The sequence below is a fragment of the Cladophialophora immunda genome (assembly GCF_000835495.1).
Source record: "Cladophialophora immunda strain CBS 83496 unplaced genomic scaffold supercont1.1, whole genome shotgun sequence".
NCBI lineage: Eukaryota > Fungi > Ascomycota > Eurotiomycetes > Chaetothyriales > Herpotrichiellaceae > Cladophialophora > Cladophialophora immunda.
In genome coordinates, this window is record NW_015622541.1 from 5,548,742 (window position 1) to 5,565,653 (window position 16,912).

General features: G+C 53.8%; 4 protein-coding genes across 4 annotated transcripts; 1 reads left to right on the forward strand and 3 right to left on the reverse strand.

Annotated features, from left to right (window-relative positions):
* Positions 1-441: 441 nt before the first annotated feature.
* PV07_01620 (uncharacterized protein) lies at positions 442-2,000 on the reverse strand. Its single transcript, XM_016388161.1, has one exon. It carries the CDS (start codon positions 1,434-1,436, stop codon positions 873-875), a length of 564 nt encoding a protein of 187 aa, XP_016255089.1. The 5' UTR covers positions 1,437-2,000; the 3' UTR covers positions 442-872.
* Positions 2,001-3,395: 1,395 nt separating this feature from the next.
* PV07_01621 (uncharacterized protein) lies at positions 3,396-8,271 on the reverse strand. Its single transcript, XM_016388162.1, has 2 exons — positions 7,851-8,271; positions 3,396-7,788 (listed from the first exon to the last, which is right to left on the reverse strand). Exons 1-2 carry the CDS (start codon positions 8,048-8,050, stop codon positions 3,813-3,815), a joined length of 4,176 nt encoding a protein of 1,391 aa, XP_016255090.1. The 5' UTR covers positions 8,051-8,271; the 3' UTR covers positions 3,396-3,812.
* Positions 8,272-9,189: 918 nt separating this feature from the next.
* PV07_01622 (uncharacterized protein) lies at positions 9,190-14,447 on the forward strand. Its single transcript, XM_016388163.1, has 2 exons — positions 9,190-11,161; positions 11,213-14,447. Exons 1-2 carry the CDS (start codon positions 10,778-10,780, stop codon positions 13,763-13,765), a joined length of 2,937 nt encoding a protein of 978 aa, XP_016255091.1. The 5' UTR covers positions 9,190-10,777; the 3' UTR covers positions 13,766-14,447.
* PV07_01623 (uncharacterized protein) lies at positions 14,341-16,844 on the reverse strand. Its single transcript, XM_016388164.1, has 2 exons — positions 15,851-16,844; positions 14,341-15,797 (listed from the first exon to the last, which is right to left on the reverse strand). Exons 1-2 carry the CDS (start codon positions 16,748-16,750, stop codon positions 14,721-14,723), a joined length of 1,977 nt encoding a protein of 658 aa, XP_016255092.1. The 5' UTR covers positions 16,751-16,844; the 3' UTR covers positions 14,341-14,720.
* Positions 16,845-16,912: the final 68 nt, after the last annotated feature.

The following is a 16,912-nucleotide window of genomic DNA, read 5'->3' on the forward strand; positions in this document are numbered from 1 at the left end:
CCTGCCCGAGCCCAGCTCTCGAACAGCCACCCACCCACCCACCCAAGCCACAGACATGTTACCTGGACCTCACCACCCCCGGGACGAACGCGGAGGTATCCATAGCGTCGCTAGGGAGCTGTCTGGGGAGGCCAATGGTCGAAAGAAAAGCAAGGAAAAGAACAAGGCAGGGAGACAAGAGCAGGGTAGATTGCGCGGTCGGGTGACGTTTTTCTCTCCTCTTCGGAAGCGATGCGAAAGATGATGGACGGCCTGAACCTGAGCATGCTCGACAATTGATCGATCGATCAATTCAATCAATCAATCAATCAATCAATCATAATCATATCATATCATCATCATCAATCTCCCATCATGCATTCTCCGTTCTCCAGACTGATAGAGGTCAGGCAGCCAGAGAGATTGCGGGGGATCTGGGCAGCTTCTGATGGGGGAGATAAGTTTATTTTCTCGTCCTGGAAGGATGCATTTTGTAGCGGTTACTTAGAGCGACACACACACCCTCATGCCTGTATACATGGCCATGAACACCCCATTAGATTCATGCGGTCAAGAGTACGAATCGCTTGTGGCAACACTGATCAGTTCATAGGTGATCAATTCATTAGTATTCCTTGTGGGGATCTCCATACCCATGTTCTATTGTGAAAAAACGACACGCTAAATGCTGGCAACAGTGTATGTACGGATAAAAGACAAAAGGCCCTGGGTAGCGGGCTGTTGATTTCCATTACCTATTTTCTCCAGTTCAAACAATAACCAAGGGCTGCTAATGCGACATGATGCTTTTCGGGCATTGGATGCATTCCTCATTCCTGTCGTTCACTTCTATCTCCCGTCTCGGCACCTCTCCCCCTTCCACCAAGAACCACTTAGTTTCTCAACAGGCGAGCAGTGCCAGAGGGAGGAGGGCAAGTGCCGCCAATGTCGGCAACCCAGGCAGCGGAGTTGAACTCGGTGTGAATCTCGGCGAGTTGCCAGCCGGTGGGACCGACGGTAGCATCGGAACCCTTTTGCACAGCCTTCAAGATCGTGATACCTTGAGAGGGATAGATCTGTTGTCCAACGGCGCCCACCCATCGGAGAACAATATAACCATCGCAAGTCACAACATCGGTGCCAAGGATAGTGAAGCCGATGGGTGGCTGAGCACCTTGGCCGGCAATGTATGCCTGGGCGCTGGGGAAGGTAGGGCCGCCCAGAGGGATGCCGGCGATGTAGTTGATCGAGTCGGAGGTGTCGACAAGCTCAGGGGCGAGCAGGTTCGTTGCCACGTTGACATCAAAGTTGGTCAGGGTGGAGATCCATTGGGTTTCAATGTCGATGGCGATGTTGTAGGGAATGCATGAGCCTCCATCGCCACGGGCACTGAGGGCAGGGGCGGCAGAGGCCACAGCGGCCAAGCTGACTGGAGCGATGATGCTGGAGAAACGCATGGTGGTTGGATTGATGTGTTGGGAAAAGAAAGACTGGTGTAGGTTGTTGTTGGATTAATGTGGGTGTTGGTGTGACTTGAGTGATAGTATTATATAGCTTTTAGGACAACGAGTGGCCTGTGTTTGGTTGGTAAAAATGAGAGTGATTCTTCTGGAGGAGAGCTGAACTGATGATCTGAGGGAGAAAGATTTCACCTCTCAGAGCGGGAGACCAGTTCCTTTTAATGCAACAGCGCAGCAGGGAAGCTGCACTCCGTTCAGTAGGCTGGCTGCCTTGCCTGCCCTCGATTTTTTTGGGGCTTCCATCATGTGGCATTGGCATTGGGATAGGAATAGCAGTGGCAGGTGCGCTAAGCGTTGTCGCTCCGCCCACTTGACTGGCTGGATTCCTTCGTCCCTCGTTGGCAGCTTGGAACGGTTGCTTCGTCCAGGGCAAGTTTAGGTTTGTCCAGGCCCTTGCCCTGGCTTGATCCTGGTCAGTCATCCTGCGCCCGGGTGGGCTTCAACAACGAGTCTCCGGCGACCTTCGGGAACCGCCTTAGGCCAGATGCAGGAACAGACGGTGGCATCGGTCTGATGTGAGCGTCCAATTGGGTATCGCAAACTGTCAGCTTGAGCGAGCGTTATACCAGATGAGGAGAAGATGCCAAAGCACCTGAAGGATTTTTCCGATGAGGGCAAGCAGATTTAGGCGAGAGGGCTGCTGATGGCGGAGGCGCAGAGACTTCCAGAGGAGATCTCTAAGCCTGTTCGAGCCCCAGCCCAGCTAGCCCAGCCCGCGGCTCAGCAACTTGTTACTATCCTCGGATACAAGGTTCTTGGTGTTGGTCGTGTCATTGGCCAACCCCGCCTCTTTTTCTGCTCGCCGTGACCCATATTCGACCCTGGCAACAACGCCCACGGTGCCCACGGTGCCCACGGTGCCCACCGGGCCACTCTTCGACCGACTCTTGCACCTTGGCTTCATGTGCTGTAAAAAGCTTGGTTGTACCTGTAGCTGAGCGAATCATGGGGAGGCCGGTCCTCGTGTCAGGACGCACGTCAGCCCCGATAGCAGCTCCGCTGAATGCAGAGGCCTCTAAGGCGTGTACAGTGATTGGGTGTATCGTGTGAAATAGAGAGCTGTGGGCGGATGTGGAGGGGTTGGATAAGTCTCTGCGTCGATGTGGTTGGCGGACTTGAAGGATGGCTGGCTTGTTTGGCGTTGGAGGGTCTGCGCAGCGGAGTCGAAAGCTGTCTTGCGAGCTCCAAGGTACGTTGCCCACTCTGGTCAGGTACCGGCGAGCCCTGATACATCATCCAGAGTGATCTTTGTCCATCCCTACCGTTGCAAAGCCTGGAGTATGGAGTAGATGATGTCGATTGTAATCTCGCCTAGAAAGGTGGAGGGAATGGGACACGTACTCCAAACACACACAGAAGATTGTCAGGCACCCGTAGGACAAAGATCTACACAGCCGGAAGCACAAGATCGAGTAAGGGTTTTGCAGATGAGCAGGACTTGCCGAGTTTGACAAGCTGCAGAGTTGTCACACGGACGAGCCTCACACCGCAGGCAGCGGACTTTGACAAAAAGGAAAAAAGCCCGACTCTCCACACAATCCCGCATGCTGTCACACCTTCAACCTTTGTCACTAACCATCACGAACTCCCTCCACTACGACGATTGAGCAACACCACCGACATCATCCTCACATCCGACCCAGGGCTCGACCTCCGTAGCTAGTCCAACTCCGCTGTCTCAACAAATCCAGCTCTTGGACTAATTAACCAAGAACGGCTGTCGCTTACACCTTTCTCTTGGCTCTGTCAGTCGATCATGGAGTTCGATGCTGTCAACAACTGAACTGTCTCCTGCGTCATTGTATCGCCGCTCATTGCCCCATCGTGGCTACGGGTCTTTTACTGGTATGTACAGCATAAGCCGAATACCTAGTCGAGGAGAAAAAAAAAGGCTGCCCCCAAAAGTATACGGAGCTCACTTTTCAAGCTAATGCAGGCCAGCTCGTGGTTCCTCCTCTACCTACAGCTGAAGACCTTCCGCATCTTCCGTCCACCGATACCTTCCCAATTCAGTCTGGTGACGGCTCCGCTGACGAGAACTGTGCCGTTCCATGTGCCTCTAGGCCGACTTTACATACATTGCCCTGCGAGGAGGAGTTGGCCGCGGTCCGCTGCTGCTGCCTCTAGGTACAGAAAATAAAAAACAACCAGCCAGCTTCAGCTTGATGCTGAGCTGACAGCTTGGGAATAGATCAGAGCCAAGCAAGAAAGTTGGTGGCGCGAGAGGCAAAGACGCTCGACGCATCACGCGCCTTGCCTCTCTCAAAGTCTCTTTTCGTGAGAACCTCCCTGCTCTAGCGACCATCACCAACGTCACTGACGATTTGGAGTGCGTGATTGAGATCGTCCACTCTCTTCACCTGGTGTAACTAGTCGAACGCTCTTCTTTGAATTGCTGAATGCTGATGACCGCCCCCGACTGCTGCCTCTTCTGCCGGGCAAAGTCCGTTCGTCGCCGCTTTGAGTGGCCCGCTCCCCAGCCAGACTGTTGCGGAGTGCCACTCGTGCCTTATCGACCGCAGGACTAGGTGTCGCCCTCAACAGATCTCGCTTGGTTGTTGAGCCGCCCGTGCCATTCCCAGGATTCGGGCCCCGAATCAGTTTGGCTTCATCCTCTCGTTTGACTTGCTGCTGCATGCGCTGTTCTCGTGTCAGCCCTGGACCACAGTCGCAACCACAGCCTGACGTCGGACATCTCCCGTCGCTGGAAGGCTGACTGAACCACTCCATTAGACAGTGGACATGTCCTGAATGTCCACATGCCTGGCAGAACATCCACATGTTGGGATTATAGCCCCAATGCTGCGAAGGTGCTCCCAGATCCAGGCCTGCATGCTTCTCCACCATATCTCTGAGCGATTGACAAATCGGACAAACTGATCGAACTTGCCGACACCGTTCACATGTGCCCCTTTCTCCCGTCATCGGTCCTTGGCAGCTGTTGCAAACCATGGACAGACTCACTAGATCTCCGTTGCCAAGACTACCACCAGGCTGCTTGCTGTCCGACGGTGACCGATAGACTCCAGGGTAATCAAATTCGACACACATTTTTCTCAGCAGTGCTGCGGATTCAAACAGACCCATCTGCCTCAAAAATGAAAGGTGGTTCTCGAAGATCCCCTCGATGATTCGGTGTCCAAGCTGTGGTGTCATCAATCGATCAGCGAAGCTGTCTGCAATCTCGTCTTCTCCTCGCCTCAATCTGCGAAAGCTTGCATGGAAAAAGTATGGGTGAACATGCATCAGAAGATGCGCCGCAAATTGCGCCTGGCCGATCCCGTTCTCTAGGTCAAAGGATATGCATTGGCATATGAGCGGAAGCGATGACCATGCGAATGGCAGTTTTGGCTCATATTTTGACAAATCGATGGGCCGAAAATCCTGGTAGAGGTATGTCTCATGGTCTAACTCTTCCATAGAGAGGCGGTTCAGCAATTCATTTCCTTGGCGTTGATTGTCGTCGCCAATGCCTTGATCCGTCCCCTCAGCTCGGATAGGATTCGACGTATGTATTCGTGGCTTAGTCATTGAGGCTCCCTCCTCGAAATGAAAAATATCGGGCGACGACGACGCAGCCGTGTCCAAGTGCGAGGCAGGCACAGATTCACGTTGCCGAATCGGATGCCACGTGCCTTTGTCTTTGGGAGATGACTCGGAGGGCTGTCCTTGCCTATCAAGCCCGAAGCTCATTTCCAGCGGTGTTTGGATAGCAGACATATCAATTTCGTGCTCGTCCGACATGATGGTCCTTCCTCGGCTGGGACTGAGCCTCCTGCCGTCATGATCGTCTGAATATGACGTTTCGTAGTCATCATCCAGGCTAGAAACGGGTTCCTTCACCGTGTGTGTCTCAGACGTCGCAACGCCTGGACGAGGCGAGTCAAACGACTGTCCAATTGACCTGGACCGATGCGAACTGTCTGTCGACACCGAAAACATTGGGAAACTCTCATCCGAATCGTGCCTGCTTTGCGAGGCTACATTTTTGGTCGACTCAGCCAAGGAGAATATAGGTCGAGCTTGGATGCGATAATCGCGCAATGCTGCTCTGCGATCTTCCTGGCTCCGATTTTGGCCCTGCATCTGCTTCTGTTCGGATACGAGCTCGGTTCGTGGCCACTTCACCGGTGAGACTGGCGAGACAGTCTGTGTTGACAGATTCTTGGATGCTTCAGCAGGCTTGTGCAGCTCAGGAGAAGAAGTATCTGAACTCGTGGCTTGGCTAGGAGAACCGATCAAGGCTCGCGCAGCTGCCGCTGCAGTCGAGTGTGAGCTCAGGACTGAGGGAGGTAGAGGTGCAATATTGTCCAGCCCTTCTTCGGTTGTTGCTAGAGGTCGTCTCTTTAAGCTCGGCGGAGGTGAATTCGGTAGTGGTTTGGCTAACGGCGTCGTCATGTTCGACGTGCTATCCATCTCAGAGACTTGTTGCGGGCGGTCTCCTGCAGCGACACCTTTGAACAGGCTGCTCATGAGTTTCTGACCTTTGCTATCTGGCTTCGGATTGAAGCCTCGATTTGGAAGTCCAGCCAGCGGAGAAAGACCAGGGCGGTGCCCTCCTGCTCGAAAGCTCTCCAACGTCTCGCGTCTCCTCGCAGCGTCGGCTCGACGGCTGGCACGATTCGCGTCCGCCCAATCCTTGAGTTCTGGAACAATCACTGCTCCTAGAATCCGCCAAGACTGAGCCATACGATGCATGGACACCGCATCACACGCAGCCGCGTTCTGGAGGAAGGCTTTTTGCAAACGATTGAGTATTGTGTCTGGAGACAACTTATTGTCATCGGCAGTCGCAGGAATTGCATAGTGTGAAGCCAAGTATTCGACCACGTCTGGCTCGGCTGCCACGCCGGGAATATAACCAGTCGCACCCACCTGTTTGTTATTAAACAAATCTTGGCGGTTAAGGACGGACGCATCTAGAGGGAGGACCGGCGGTGTATCCTCCGTTGACGATGGACTGTTGGTGTGAGATTTAGAAGGCCTCGACGGGACATTTACACCTTCGCGTCGGCGAAAACTTGTCCCTACTGTCGATTCGAGTCCTCCTTCATCATCTGTCAGACTTCGGCTAGCCGCGCCATCGTCACCGCTGCTTAATTTGTCTGGTGGCACATTCAAGAAGCCTACTGCCGCGTTTTCCAGAAAGGACACTCGCTGGACGTCTCGTTCCTCGGAAAATGTGTAGTATTCCCCATCCGGGAGGAATGTCGAGGCACATGGAGCAATTTGGTTATAGAAGGGTACCATATGCTTGATATCCCACTGAGTGAAAATGCCCTCATCACCCACCGTCCACAGTAGATCCTTATCCGCCCACAAGAGGTCGTTAGGAGGCATGCTGTACCTATCAAGCTCTCGAAACGGCAAGAGCGGCCGCCGGAGGTCCCAGATGTGTAGGCGAGGATCGTCGTGATAGTATGAAACGGCAACCTGAGTGCTTTGCCAAAAGGTTGACTCTCCGGATTCCGGGGCATTGCAGGCTGGCCTCCACCTGATGTTCCTAATGGCGTGAGGCGCTTTGAGCTGAAAGACGGGCTTCTGGCGTTTTCTGTCGCTCTGGAAATCCCAAACTCTAATGTACTTATCGAACCCACCTGATATAACATGACGCCCGTCAGGGTGGTAGTCTAGAGAGTAACAGGCTTTCTCATGTGCGTTAATACTCAGCTTGGGCAAACTCGGCACGCGAGCATCCCATTTCTGAACGACTCCTCCGTCCGCGCAGATGGCGAAATCCAACGGCTCGACTGGGGACCAACGGACATCTCGGACTGCACTACGCACCTCGAACCTGATGCGAGACCTGTCACGCTGAGGTTGTCGCAAGTCCCATAGTCGGACCGACTTGTCTTGGCTGGCTGATAGCAACAGATAGCCGGCATGAGGATCAAAGTCCAACTTGTTGATCTGTCCCGTATGTTCGTGGAGCCATGCCAACTCGGTTTTTGGGCTTGGGGCATTCAAGTCGTACAAGGCAATGCGACCATTCGTAGCTGCCGTCGCAATAATGTGGTCCCAGTGACCTATCGACCATTTGACGTCTCTTGCCGGAAGGTATTCCCTCCGCTTCTCGGCGCTATCCAACTGCGAAGAGGAGTGGGCGGAAGCGTACGAGCTGATGGACGCCCGAATATTCAGGTCTTCTGTGACCTTGCCATCGTGGACACGCACTGTTTTCAGGATCTCTTTCCCGGCCAAGACAGCATGAGTCTTTTGTCTGTTGATATCGAGGGCGGCAATGGGGATGCCTGTTCGATGGGTGGCCGTCTGGGAGGAATGCGAGCTGCTGATTGTAGTCAGTCAATGCGTCGCCAACGACAACAACATCAAGAGAGCAGCCACTCATGCCTGTACGTGTGTATGCCAGTGATTCGACGCAGACCGCCGTCACGGTCGCCCTGCGCTGGGCCCCCATGCGACTTGGAACCAATATGTTTGCCCCAGGGAGCAATGATTCTCTGCAATTGGCCCAGGCGACCTGGCGGTAATGGAGGCGCTGGTGGAGGGGGAAGAAGATTTTGCGACTCGGAGGAAACAGGATTCGACATGCTCTTCTGTCGACTCAACGATATCCGTGGATGTCCCGAATATCGATGACGAGGGGGCTGCTGACGACAAAGGATGGGCCAGGCTCCTGGCTGTCGAGTCCAGCCATCATTGGAGCGGATAACGAGCGCGAAAAGCTGTAGTCCTGCAAGGTAGCTGCAGGCTGGATATGCAGGATGAGAAAGCGACGGCAGAGGAGATGCAGATGCAAACAAGACCAAAGCGAGGGCAACCAAGAGGCATTGAGGAAATTGTAAGAACTGGTGCCATGAGGGGCGGGAGCGAGTGGTTGCAAGGCTGGAAGTGGAGCGGACCATGGCAGAGCCTCAATTGGCTGAGCGGGAAGGCTCCCTTTGCGCAAGCCTGGGCTAGGCGGCGGCGCTTGGGGTGTTCGGGGAAGCACGCCTGCAGTCAGTGTTGCTGCCGGTTACTACCTAGGTAGGTAGGCTATTACCGTGGCTTGCATGATGCCCAGCGACTTTGCTAGGTAGGCGGATGCCTAAGTTTTCGCCCCAAGTACCTCGTACTCAACTGGGTAGGTACCTAGTGCCTAGGTCGTAGGCATTCTTTGGTTCCTGGGAATAGCTGGTTAGTTCTCCCAGGTAGGTATCTCCAGGCTTGCCTAGATCAGAAGGCCACCGGCTAAATGGGTTTCTGGGGCGCGGAGTTTCCCCTTTATTCTCTATGGGGACACCGCATAGGTGCAATGATTAGCTGCCCTACCTCCCGCCGCCGCTGAACGGCGCCCCTCCAATACGGTTAAGACAAGTGCTTCCCCTTTCCCTATAACCATTGTGTTGGTATACAAGCTAAAAGCTAGAGCTACCCGTACATGTGCATATCCAGCATGATCATGGACCAGGGGGCATGCCAGAATGGAACCTACCTTGATACCTGTCCAGGTTCGGATTTCAGAGGCCTCGACATCCGGACGAGTCGCCTGGACTTGGGCATGAAGATCCCGTCGCTGGTCTCTCGCCATTCGCACAGCGGGAGGCTGCTAATGTGCCTGTTGGCAGCGACTACTGTACCTACTAGATGTTCGACTTCGGATGCAGATTCTTGGACGTCCTGGCTGGCGGTGAGTGACATTTTGGCTTCTCTGGCTTCACTGGCTTCTCATTTCTTCCTCATTGCCCATCTCCATCCCCATCCACCACTCCATATCCACCATTCCTTGCATTTCCTGGCCCGCGACGCACATTTCCACCCTTCGGATGTCCAGCAACAGACTGATTGATGTCTGAATCAACCTCGTCCCAAATCCAATTCAGCTTTCCCTTTCATCATCCGCTATCTAGTCGATCGAACTACTCGTGGCTAGCGAGAACATGGACCTCACCCTCACTTTGCTCTCAGTTCCCTGTATCACTAGCCATGGATTTGTATATTTGCCTCAGCATCGTCCTTCGGGACCGCAGTCTTTTCTCTCTCCTCTTCTGCCAGACAACAACCACCATTTGTCAATTCAACCAGTACAAACTGTGACTCTGTGTCTTCCCGTCAATCCAAATTGGCCTGCTCTCACATCCACCTCTTTATTTTTCACTTCTGCTTTGTCGTCGACTTGGGCCAAGTTGACCTCTATTTGCTTTCTCGTCTCACCAGACCGATTATTTTCTTCCCTCATCTTCTCAACATCACACATTTGAAATCTGACATCTGACATTTGCAATCTTTCTGTGTCCTTGGGAGACGTACCACGTCCTGGACGCTAGGCATCGGGACGTCCTGCGCAGGTCCAGTGACATATTTTAGCTGCCACCCACTACTTCCCTCTTCCGCCTTCCCCTCGAGCTCCTCCACCAACGACAGCAGCGCCAGACTGCCGTCCCTAGAGCCTCCTTGGCTGCAAGACAAGTCCCCACCATCACCGCTACTATTGACTCCAACGCCCGTCCACCTGAGCCGTTTGTCTCGACCCATCTTCAGCAGGAGAAAAAAAAAAGGACTCCAGGCTTTCATACTCAGCTCACGGGCCATTACCGGACTACCGCGTCGGCCCAATCACTACTGCCCTTTGTCACGCGACAGGCGCAGCTCGCTGAGCAAAAGGTGAACCTTGATGCGCCAGATCTCTCACGAGCTGGGTTGAAAACCTTCTAGGCCCTTACAAGCGGCCACCGAAGGGAATAAGGACGACACGCTAGTCATCGACCTGCGCACTGCACACCACACCATTATTGCCGCTATTGCACCAGACCACAAGAGTCAAGACCACCAGACCACAAACCCCCCGCCCCAGCTTTGTCGCCTCCCAGATCGCTCCCCCGGCTCGATCGCCACCAGCAGGCCAACTCTCGAACTTACGTCGTCATTTTTCACACGTTCTCTCTAACACCTGCAAGCATCACTTGCCAAACGACGACAATCGCTCAATCTCCCTCCTCAACACCCTTTTCTTTCGTTGTTGTAATTGTTCCTTTTGTCCTTCGCTCACACCTTTTGACACCCGTTTCTTTTTTTCCTGAAAAGCAATTCGCCGTCTCTCAAGCCGCCCACCGGTTCTCAGAAGTGTTCTTCGTTCGACCGAGGCAACAGAGACAAGCGGACTCCTCCGGCCCTCTTTGGTGGACGCGACGGCGAGGATCTCACGAGCCCACCGAAACCTGTACTTGTTCACCTGACAGAGGGCGAACCCTAATATTGCAATTCCTTAATCCTGGGCGGCTTTCTCGATTTGCTTTGTTTCACGAACGTCTCCGTTGCTGGTGAGGGATTGGGTGACCATGCCCGCGGAGCCAGATCTGGGTGCAATTCAAGCCTCTCTGCGGGTCTTGAATGTGGCGAAAACGATTTACCCTGCCATACTCCTCGTCGTCTTTGTCGTCGCATTTGTCTACCACGGCATCAAGACTGCGCCTGATGATGCCGGCAAGGTCAAAATTCACCCCATGCGAGGTCCGGGCGGACGACCTCTCCCTATCCGAAGGAGGTCCGCCAATCAAGTCAAGGAAGCTGCGGCGGTCAAAGATCTGTCACCTGCAGTCAAGGCTCTTTTCAAGGTCGGTCAGGTCATTGTCATCTTGACCTTTCTGGGCAATGCAGCGATCCTACTTTTCGAGACTTTGCTCAATCGAAAAGACGAATGGTGGCCCGGGAAGAATGCCGTGGTATGTTTGAGTTCACTCAGTATTATCTCGTTCTGTAACTCACGGCGTTAGATCTATGTTATAGCCTCAACGTTCCTCTGGCTTGTTGTCTTCATCTCTATCCTGGATACGAAACCCTCCCCAAACTCCGCGCACTTTGTCACGTGGCTCTGCGCGGTGCCTTTGGAGGTGATCATCGTCGCGGCTAGTCTGCGAATATACACCGTGCCCCATTATGAGCCTCGGGTGGGCAACCAGCAAGGAGGCAAGTATAGGGAGAAGATTACAGGATGGGAGACGCTGGAAGTCGTTGTCAATCTTGGACGACTCATTTTTCTCCTCGGCTTGACAATCCTCTTCGTCGCCCTTAAGTTCAGTTGGGGTAGACCCAAGGAGTCGGCTTCAGCCACCGACGATGAGAGGAGACCGTTACTCGGCGCAGACACTGAAGCCGGAGGACGCCCAAACGGCCATGCTCGTCATGGAGACCCCCGAAACACCCCATCATCAGAACCCAAGGAGCAAGTTGACGCTTGGGCCAAACCAACTGAGGTTCCAAACATTACCTGGTTTGCATATCTGAGAGGTTTCCTCTTGCTGATACCTTATCTTTGGCCTAAAAAATCCTTCAAGCTACAACTTCTTGCGGGTACATGCTTTCTCATCATGATCAGCCAGCGTGTTATCAATGTCTTTGTTCCTGTCATGGTAGGCAAAATTACAGACGCCCTCTCCGGTGATGACGGCCGTGGAGTCCGGGCCCCTTGGTTGGATATCGCTTTGTACATCTTGTTCAGATGGCTTCAAGGCTCGCAAGGGATCCTCAGTGCAGCCAGGTCGATTCTCTGGATTCCCGTCGAGCAGTACTCGTACCGCGCGATTTCAACGGCTGCCTTCGAGCATGTGCATGGTCTGAGCGCGGAGTTTCACACGGGAAAACGTACTGGCGAGTTGATTTCGGCTTTGAACAAGGGAAGTTCGATCAACTCGTTCCTCGAAATGGTCACTTTTCAAGTCGGTCCAATGGTGTTTGATCTGGTGGTCGCGGTCGTGTACCTCACCATCAAATTTGACGCGTACCTGGGATTGGTTGTCGCCATTGTGACATTTCTATACATCTACGTCACCATCCGTCTTGCGTCGTGGCGAGTCACTCTGCGCCGAAACTATGTCAATGCTCAAAGAGAGATGGAAGCAGTCAAAAACGATTCTCTACACTCTTGGGACACGGTGAAATACTTCAACGCGGAAGATTACGAGTTTAACCGTTACCGATCCTCGATCAAGCTCATGCAGAACTTCGAATATTGGGTGGATGTCACCCTAGCCTACATGAACACGGTGCAGGGTGCACTCTTCATGGTTGCCCTGTTGATTGCCAGTTTTATTGAAGCCTTTGAAGTTGCGCAGGGTGATCAGACCGTGGGTAACTTTGTGCTTCTGATAACCTACATGGCTCAGTTGCAGGGTCCTTTGAACTTCTTTGGGACTTTCTACAGGTCGATCCAATCAAATTTGATCAACGCGGAGAGGATGCTGGAGCTCTTCAAAGAACAACCGCATGTCCTTGACCAAGAAGGGGCCGAAAAGCTTGAAGAATGTTCTGGTGATATTATATTCGACAATGTGAGCTTCAGTTACGACAAACGAAGACCTGCCCTCGACCGACTGACATTCCGCTGTCCGCCTGGGTCGACCACCGCCCTTGTTGGTGAATCTGGCGGAGGTAAAAGTACCGTGATGAGGCTGATTTTCCGCTACTACAACCCAGACTCTGGGCAAATTAAGGTTGACGGTAGAGATGTCCAAGATATTACCATCGACTCCCTGCGAAAATTCATCGGCGTGGTACCTCAGGATTGCAACATGTTCAATGAGTCGATCATGTACAACCTTCGATACGCCAACCAAGACGCCACTGATGAAGAGATATTTGACGCTTGCAAAGCAGCCTCGATCCATGACCGGATCATGGAATTTCCCAACGGCTACGATACGAAAGTTGGCGAACGAGGCGTGCGTCTTTCAGGTGGAGAACGTCAGCGAGTTGCCATAGCCCGAACGATCCTCAAAAACCCTCGCATCACCATGCTTGACGAAGCTACTGCAGCCCTAGATACCGAAACTGAGGAGAAAATTCAAGAGTCCTTCAACACGCTCGCTGAAGGACGGACGATGGTCATCATTGCCCATCGCCTCAGCACCATCGTGAATGCCAACCAGATCCTGGTGCTCTCCCATGGAACCGTGGTCGAAAGCGGTACGCACGAAGAACTCATCGCGCTGGGTGGCAAATATGCAAGCATGTGGCGGAAGCAGTCAAGGGCGCAGAAGGCCGCCGCAGAGGCGGCTGAGCTAAGGACTCGCGCGAAGAAGGCGTTGGAAGAGGCTGAGGCCGACAGTGCCAGTGTCAGTGAAGAAGAGGTTGAACAGTCGAAGAAGCGAGACAAGGGCCAGTGGTCCAAGGGCCATAAGAGGGTCAATTTTAGTGAAAGCAGTCATCTGCGGGCGAACTGGACGGTGGACGAGCATGATCGAGACGGCGACGATCGGTCAGACACCTCCCAGACAGGACATGGGGATAGCGGGCACGGTCATTCGGGAAAGCCCCCAGGACACCCTTGAGATGAAACGATCTTCTGCTTGAATTACGACTGAGCCGCTGCAAGCTGTACCCGGTCAGCTCGATACCTGCGCTATTATATGCGGCCATATATTTTATTCGGGTCTTTGCGAGGGGGGTTATCTGTTTATTCTTTATGGGTTGTTTCTGCAAAGAGTCTTGAACAATTGTGATTGGACGAGCACATGACGCCAGCCACGCGAGGGTTTCACGACGGACTCAGGGTTGGAGAATGCGCCCTGATGAGGTACAAAAGTCTTTTGCTCCTTTTCCTTCTCCTTTCGGATCTCTTGGGGTTTTGTCAAGATGTTTATCTTGCTCACGCAAGCACACATGCATGAAAAGAAGCTGGAGCCTCGCGGCCTTGGGGTTGAGTGGCATCATGGAGAATGAGGACTACTTGTGCGAGTGTGTGTGAGAGAGAAACAGAGAGAGCGATTGCGTGTTTTTTGGTGTGCGTGCGCGTGCTTGTGGGCGTTCTTGCTCGCCTCTCCATCTCTGCGATCGAAACAGCGTACACTACACAGATTGGACACTTGAAATGCAATAATAGACAAGAGTTCATAATAACAGACGCCTCTTGTTCTTGTTCATTTTGGCTAGATCTTCTTGGTCTCGCGCAGCTCATACTCGCATAATGATCACCATCAGAACCGTCGCAGGCAGGGGGAACAGTGCCCATAGGACGAAAACAATGGAGTAAGTTGCTTAATGACGAACCTTGCGAGTTGAATTGTACAATGCTGCTCTGAGCCCCCATTCCCTGTGCTTTCTCCGCGCTCGCCGCACTTGTCGTTTGTCGTTTGGTGCTCGTCTGTCCGTCACCATGCTACAGCACCGCCGTTTATGTGTGTGTGTGTGTGTGTTGGGGGGTGGGGGGCCTATATTCCAACTTTTCAACAGGTGTTACGCTAGCCTGGGCGTGTGGACCGGTGAATTAGTATACGAGGACCAGAATCAGAACCGGCGCTTCTTCTTCCCGCCGTCCTGGGCCGCGATCGTGCGCTTGAGTTCCATCCGGCGCCGGCTCGCGGCCTCTTCGGCCGTTTCCTCTTTCTTCGGTTCTTCCGCTGGCTTCGTGCGGGTCGATGGGGGCGGGGATCGGCGCTGGCGTTGGCGCGAGGACGGTGATGCGGCAGATGGCGAAGGAGAGGGCGAGGGCGTGGTCGTTGCGTGGGAGTCGTCCTCATTGACAGGGCCGGGTGGTTTGTCCCGCGCCTGAGGGGACGTGGTTGTTTCTCGCTCCCGTTTCCTCAGACCGCCGAGGCGTCCGAGCCTCCGTTTCGCGGGGCTCTGTGTCTCGGGGATCATCTTCTCGCCCTTGGACGTCTCCGGTGGTGAAGCCGAGGCGCTTGTTGATGGTGTCGCTTGTTTCTTCCCTCCGAGCCGACCTAGACGGCGTCGTTCGTGCGCTGGCGTCGAAGGCTTCGCTTGAGGCGGAGGCGGAGGCGGAGATGGGGATGGTGTTGACGATTTGCCGTTTAGATCGTCAGTCTCCTCTCCGTCTTCCTCTTCCTCTTGCTCGGGTGTCTTTGATGCACGAGCGGCGGCCACACGTGAATTGCGGGAAGGGAGCTCTTGGTCGGAAGCACTCCCTGCGGAAGAGGTAGACAGCCTTGATTTCGATGGTGGTGGTGACGGTGAAGACGATGGGGAAACTTTTCTTGGTTTCAGCGCGCCGAGTTTGGATTTCTGCGTCGAGTGGCTGCTCTTGTTCCGTGGTGCAATGGGCGGTCGTGGTTCTTTCCCAGCACCAGCGGCGTCATCGTCCTCTGAAGCTGTCTCTGTCTCTGTCGACGCCGTGGAAGCCCGACGACGCGGAGGAGACTTGGTCTTAGACACAACGACTTGATCTGGGGAGCGCTTCGAGGCTCCAAAGGCTTTCGTAGCGTTTCGTCGACCCAAACCGCCGATCGTCGAGGGTTGGGTTCGTTTGGGGGCGGGCTCATCGTCTTCGGTCTCCTCGTCCTCTGTCGTTTCATGTGTCGCCTTTGGGGTATCTTTAGATTTCAGATGTGGAGGAGTCGCTTGACGCTGTGGACATGTCAGGAATGGAGGTTGGACATATGTTGATATGCGACACTTACCTCGAATTCGTCGCCTGTTGACTCGCTATCTGAATCTGGCTTCTTCCGTGGGACTTTCGTTGACGGCGACCCGATTCGCTTGTTGCTGGTATCGATTTGAGATGACTTATCCGTCGAAGGAAGATCTTTCACCCAGTTTTCATGCTCAGCTTTACTGTGGGCGAAGCATTTCTCACAGCCCCGAACGAGGTTGCTCAAACCAGTCCGGTCTGCTCCCTCGTAGCCATCATCATTGGCAAACTGCCTGGTCCACACTTTCTCGTCAAAACTCGCCATCCCGGGAACATGCTTGTTGGCATCCGCGGCCGACACATGGCCGCCTTTGCGTGAAGCAAAGCCCGTGATACCGGGGAAGACCAAGCTCAAGTCAACGGCCGAGTTGCCGACTCTGTCGAGCAGGCGCGAGATGATGTGGTCTTTGTCCTTGATGATTCCAAGCAAAGAGTTTATTTTGTTCTGGGAGACGAAGACTTCGTGCAAACTCGGGCGGAGGATTCGTTCCGCCAACTCCGAAGCTCTTTGGGGATCGAGAGTAAACGCCCACTCAAGGGGCCGGAGAGGACGGGGGAGATCTATCCTTGTTCGCAGCAGCAGCGTCTGCGAGTTCCCACGGCCATCGCGAATGACGGAGTTCTCGCCCTCTCCAAGACTTTTGCGGATCTTGGAGAGCAAGACTTCAAACTGGTCCGTTGAGACGGAAGGATCGATGCTCGTCTGTTGCCGAGCTGCGGCCGCGAGAATGTCATATCTATCTAGCGAGCACTCCCAGATAGAGATCAAGTCGGTCAGCAGGAGAGTAAGCGACTGTTCTTTGGTGGAGACGGAGTAGAATAGCTTGGGGCACTGCCGCCTAGAGGTGGTCTGGAGTTCTTGCCAGCCTTCACTGGCGGAGTCAGGCATTCTGAGAAGGCGGAGTTGTTCACATGCTGCTGCTGAGAAATGTGTTGGGGACAACAGCTGCCGTGCAGCCTTGTCGCATCTAGTGCCGTGTGTGACGAGGTGTCGAAGGCTGAAGCCATATTAAACCCGAGGAGGACGAAATGAGCCAATGGAGGCGAAGGC

Excerpts from the sequence above, each read along its gene's own strand:
- PV07_01622 (XM_016388163.1), top strand. The coding sequence starts at position 10,778 with ATGCCCGCGGAGCCAGATCTGGGTGCAATTCAAGCCTCTCTGCGGGTC. Across the intron at positions 11,162-11,212 it reads GGCCCGGGAAGAATGCCGTG|ATCTATGTTATAGCCTCAAC; the intron begins GTATGTTTGAGT and ends TCACGGCGTTAG.
- PV07_01621 (XM_016388162.1), bottom strand. The coding sequence starts at position 8,050 with ATGTCGAATCCTGTTTCCTCCGAGTCGCAAAATCTTCTTCCCCCTCCA. Across the intron at positions 7,789-7,850 it reads ACTGGCATACACACGTACAG|CAGCTCGCATTCCTCCCAGA; the intron begins GCATGAGTGGCT and ends GACTACAATCAG.
- PV07_01620 (XM_016388161.1), bottom strand. The coding sequence starts at position 1,436 with ATGCGTTTCTCCAGCATCATCGCTCCAGTCAGCTTGGCCGCTGTGGCC.
- PV07_01623 (XM_016388164.1), bottom strand. The coding sequence starts at position 16,750 with ATGCCTGACTCCGCCAGTGAAGGCTGGCAAGAACTCCAGACCACCTCT. Across the intron at positions 15,798-15,850 it reads CAACAGGCGACGAATTCGAG|CGTCAAGCGACTCCTCCACA; the intron begins GTAAGTGTCGCA and ends ACATGTCCACAG.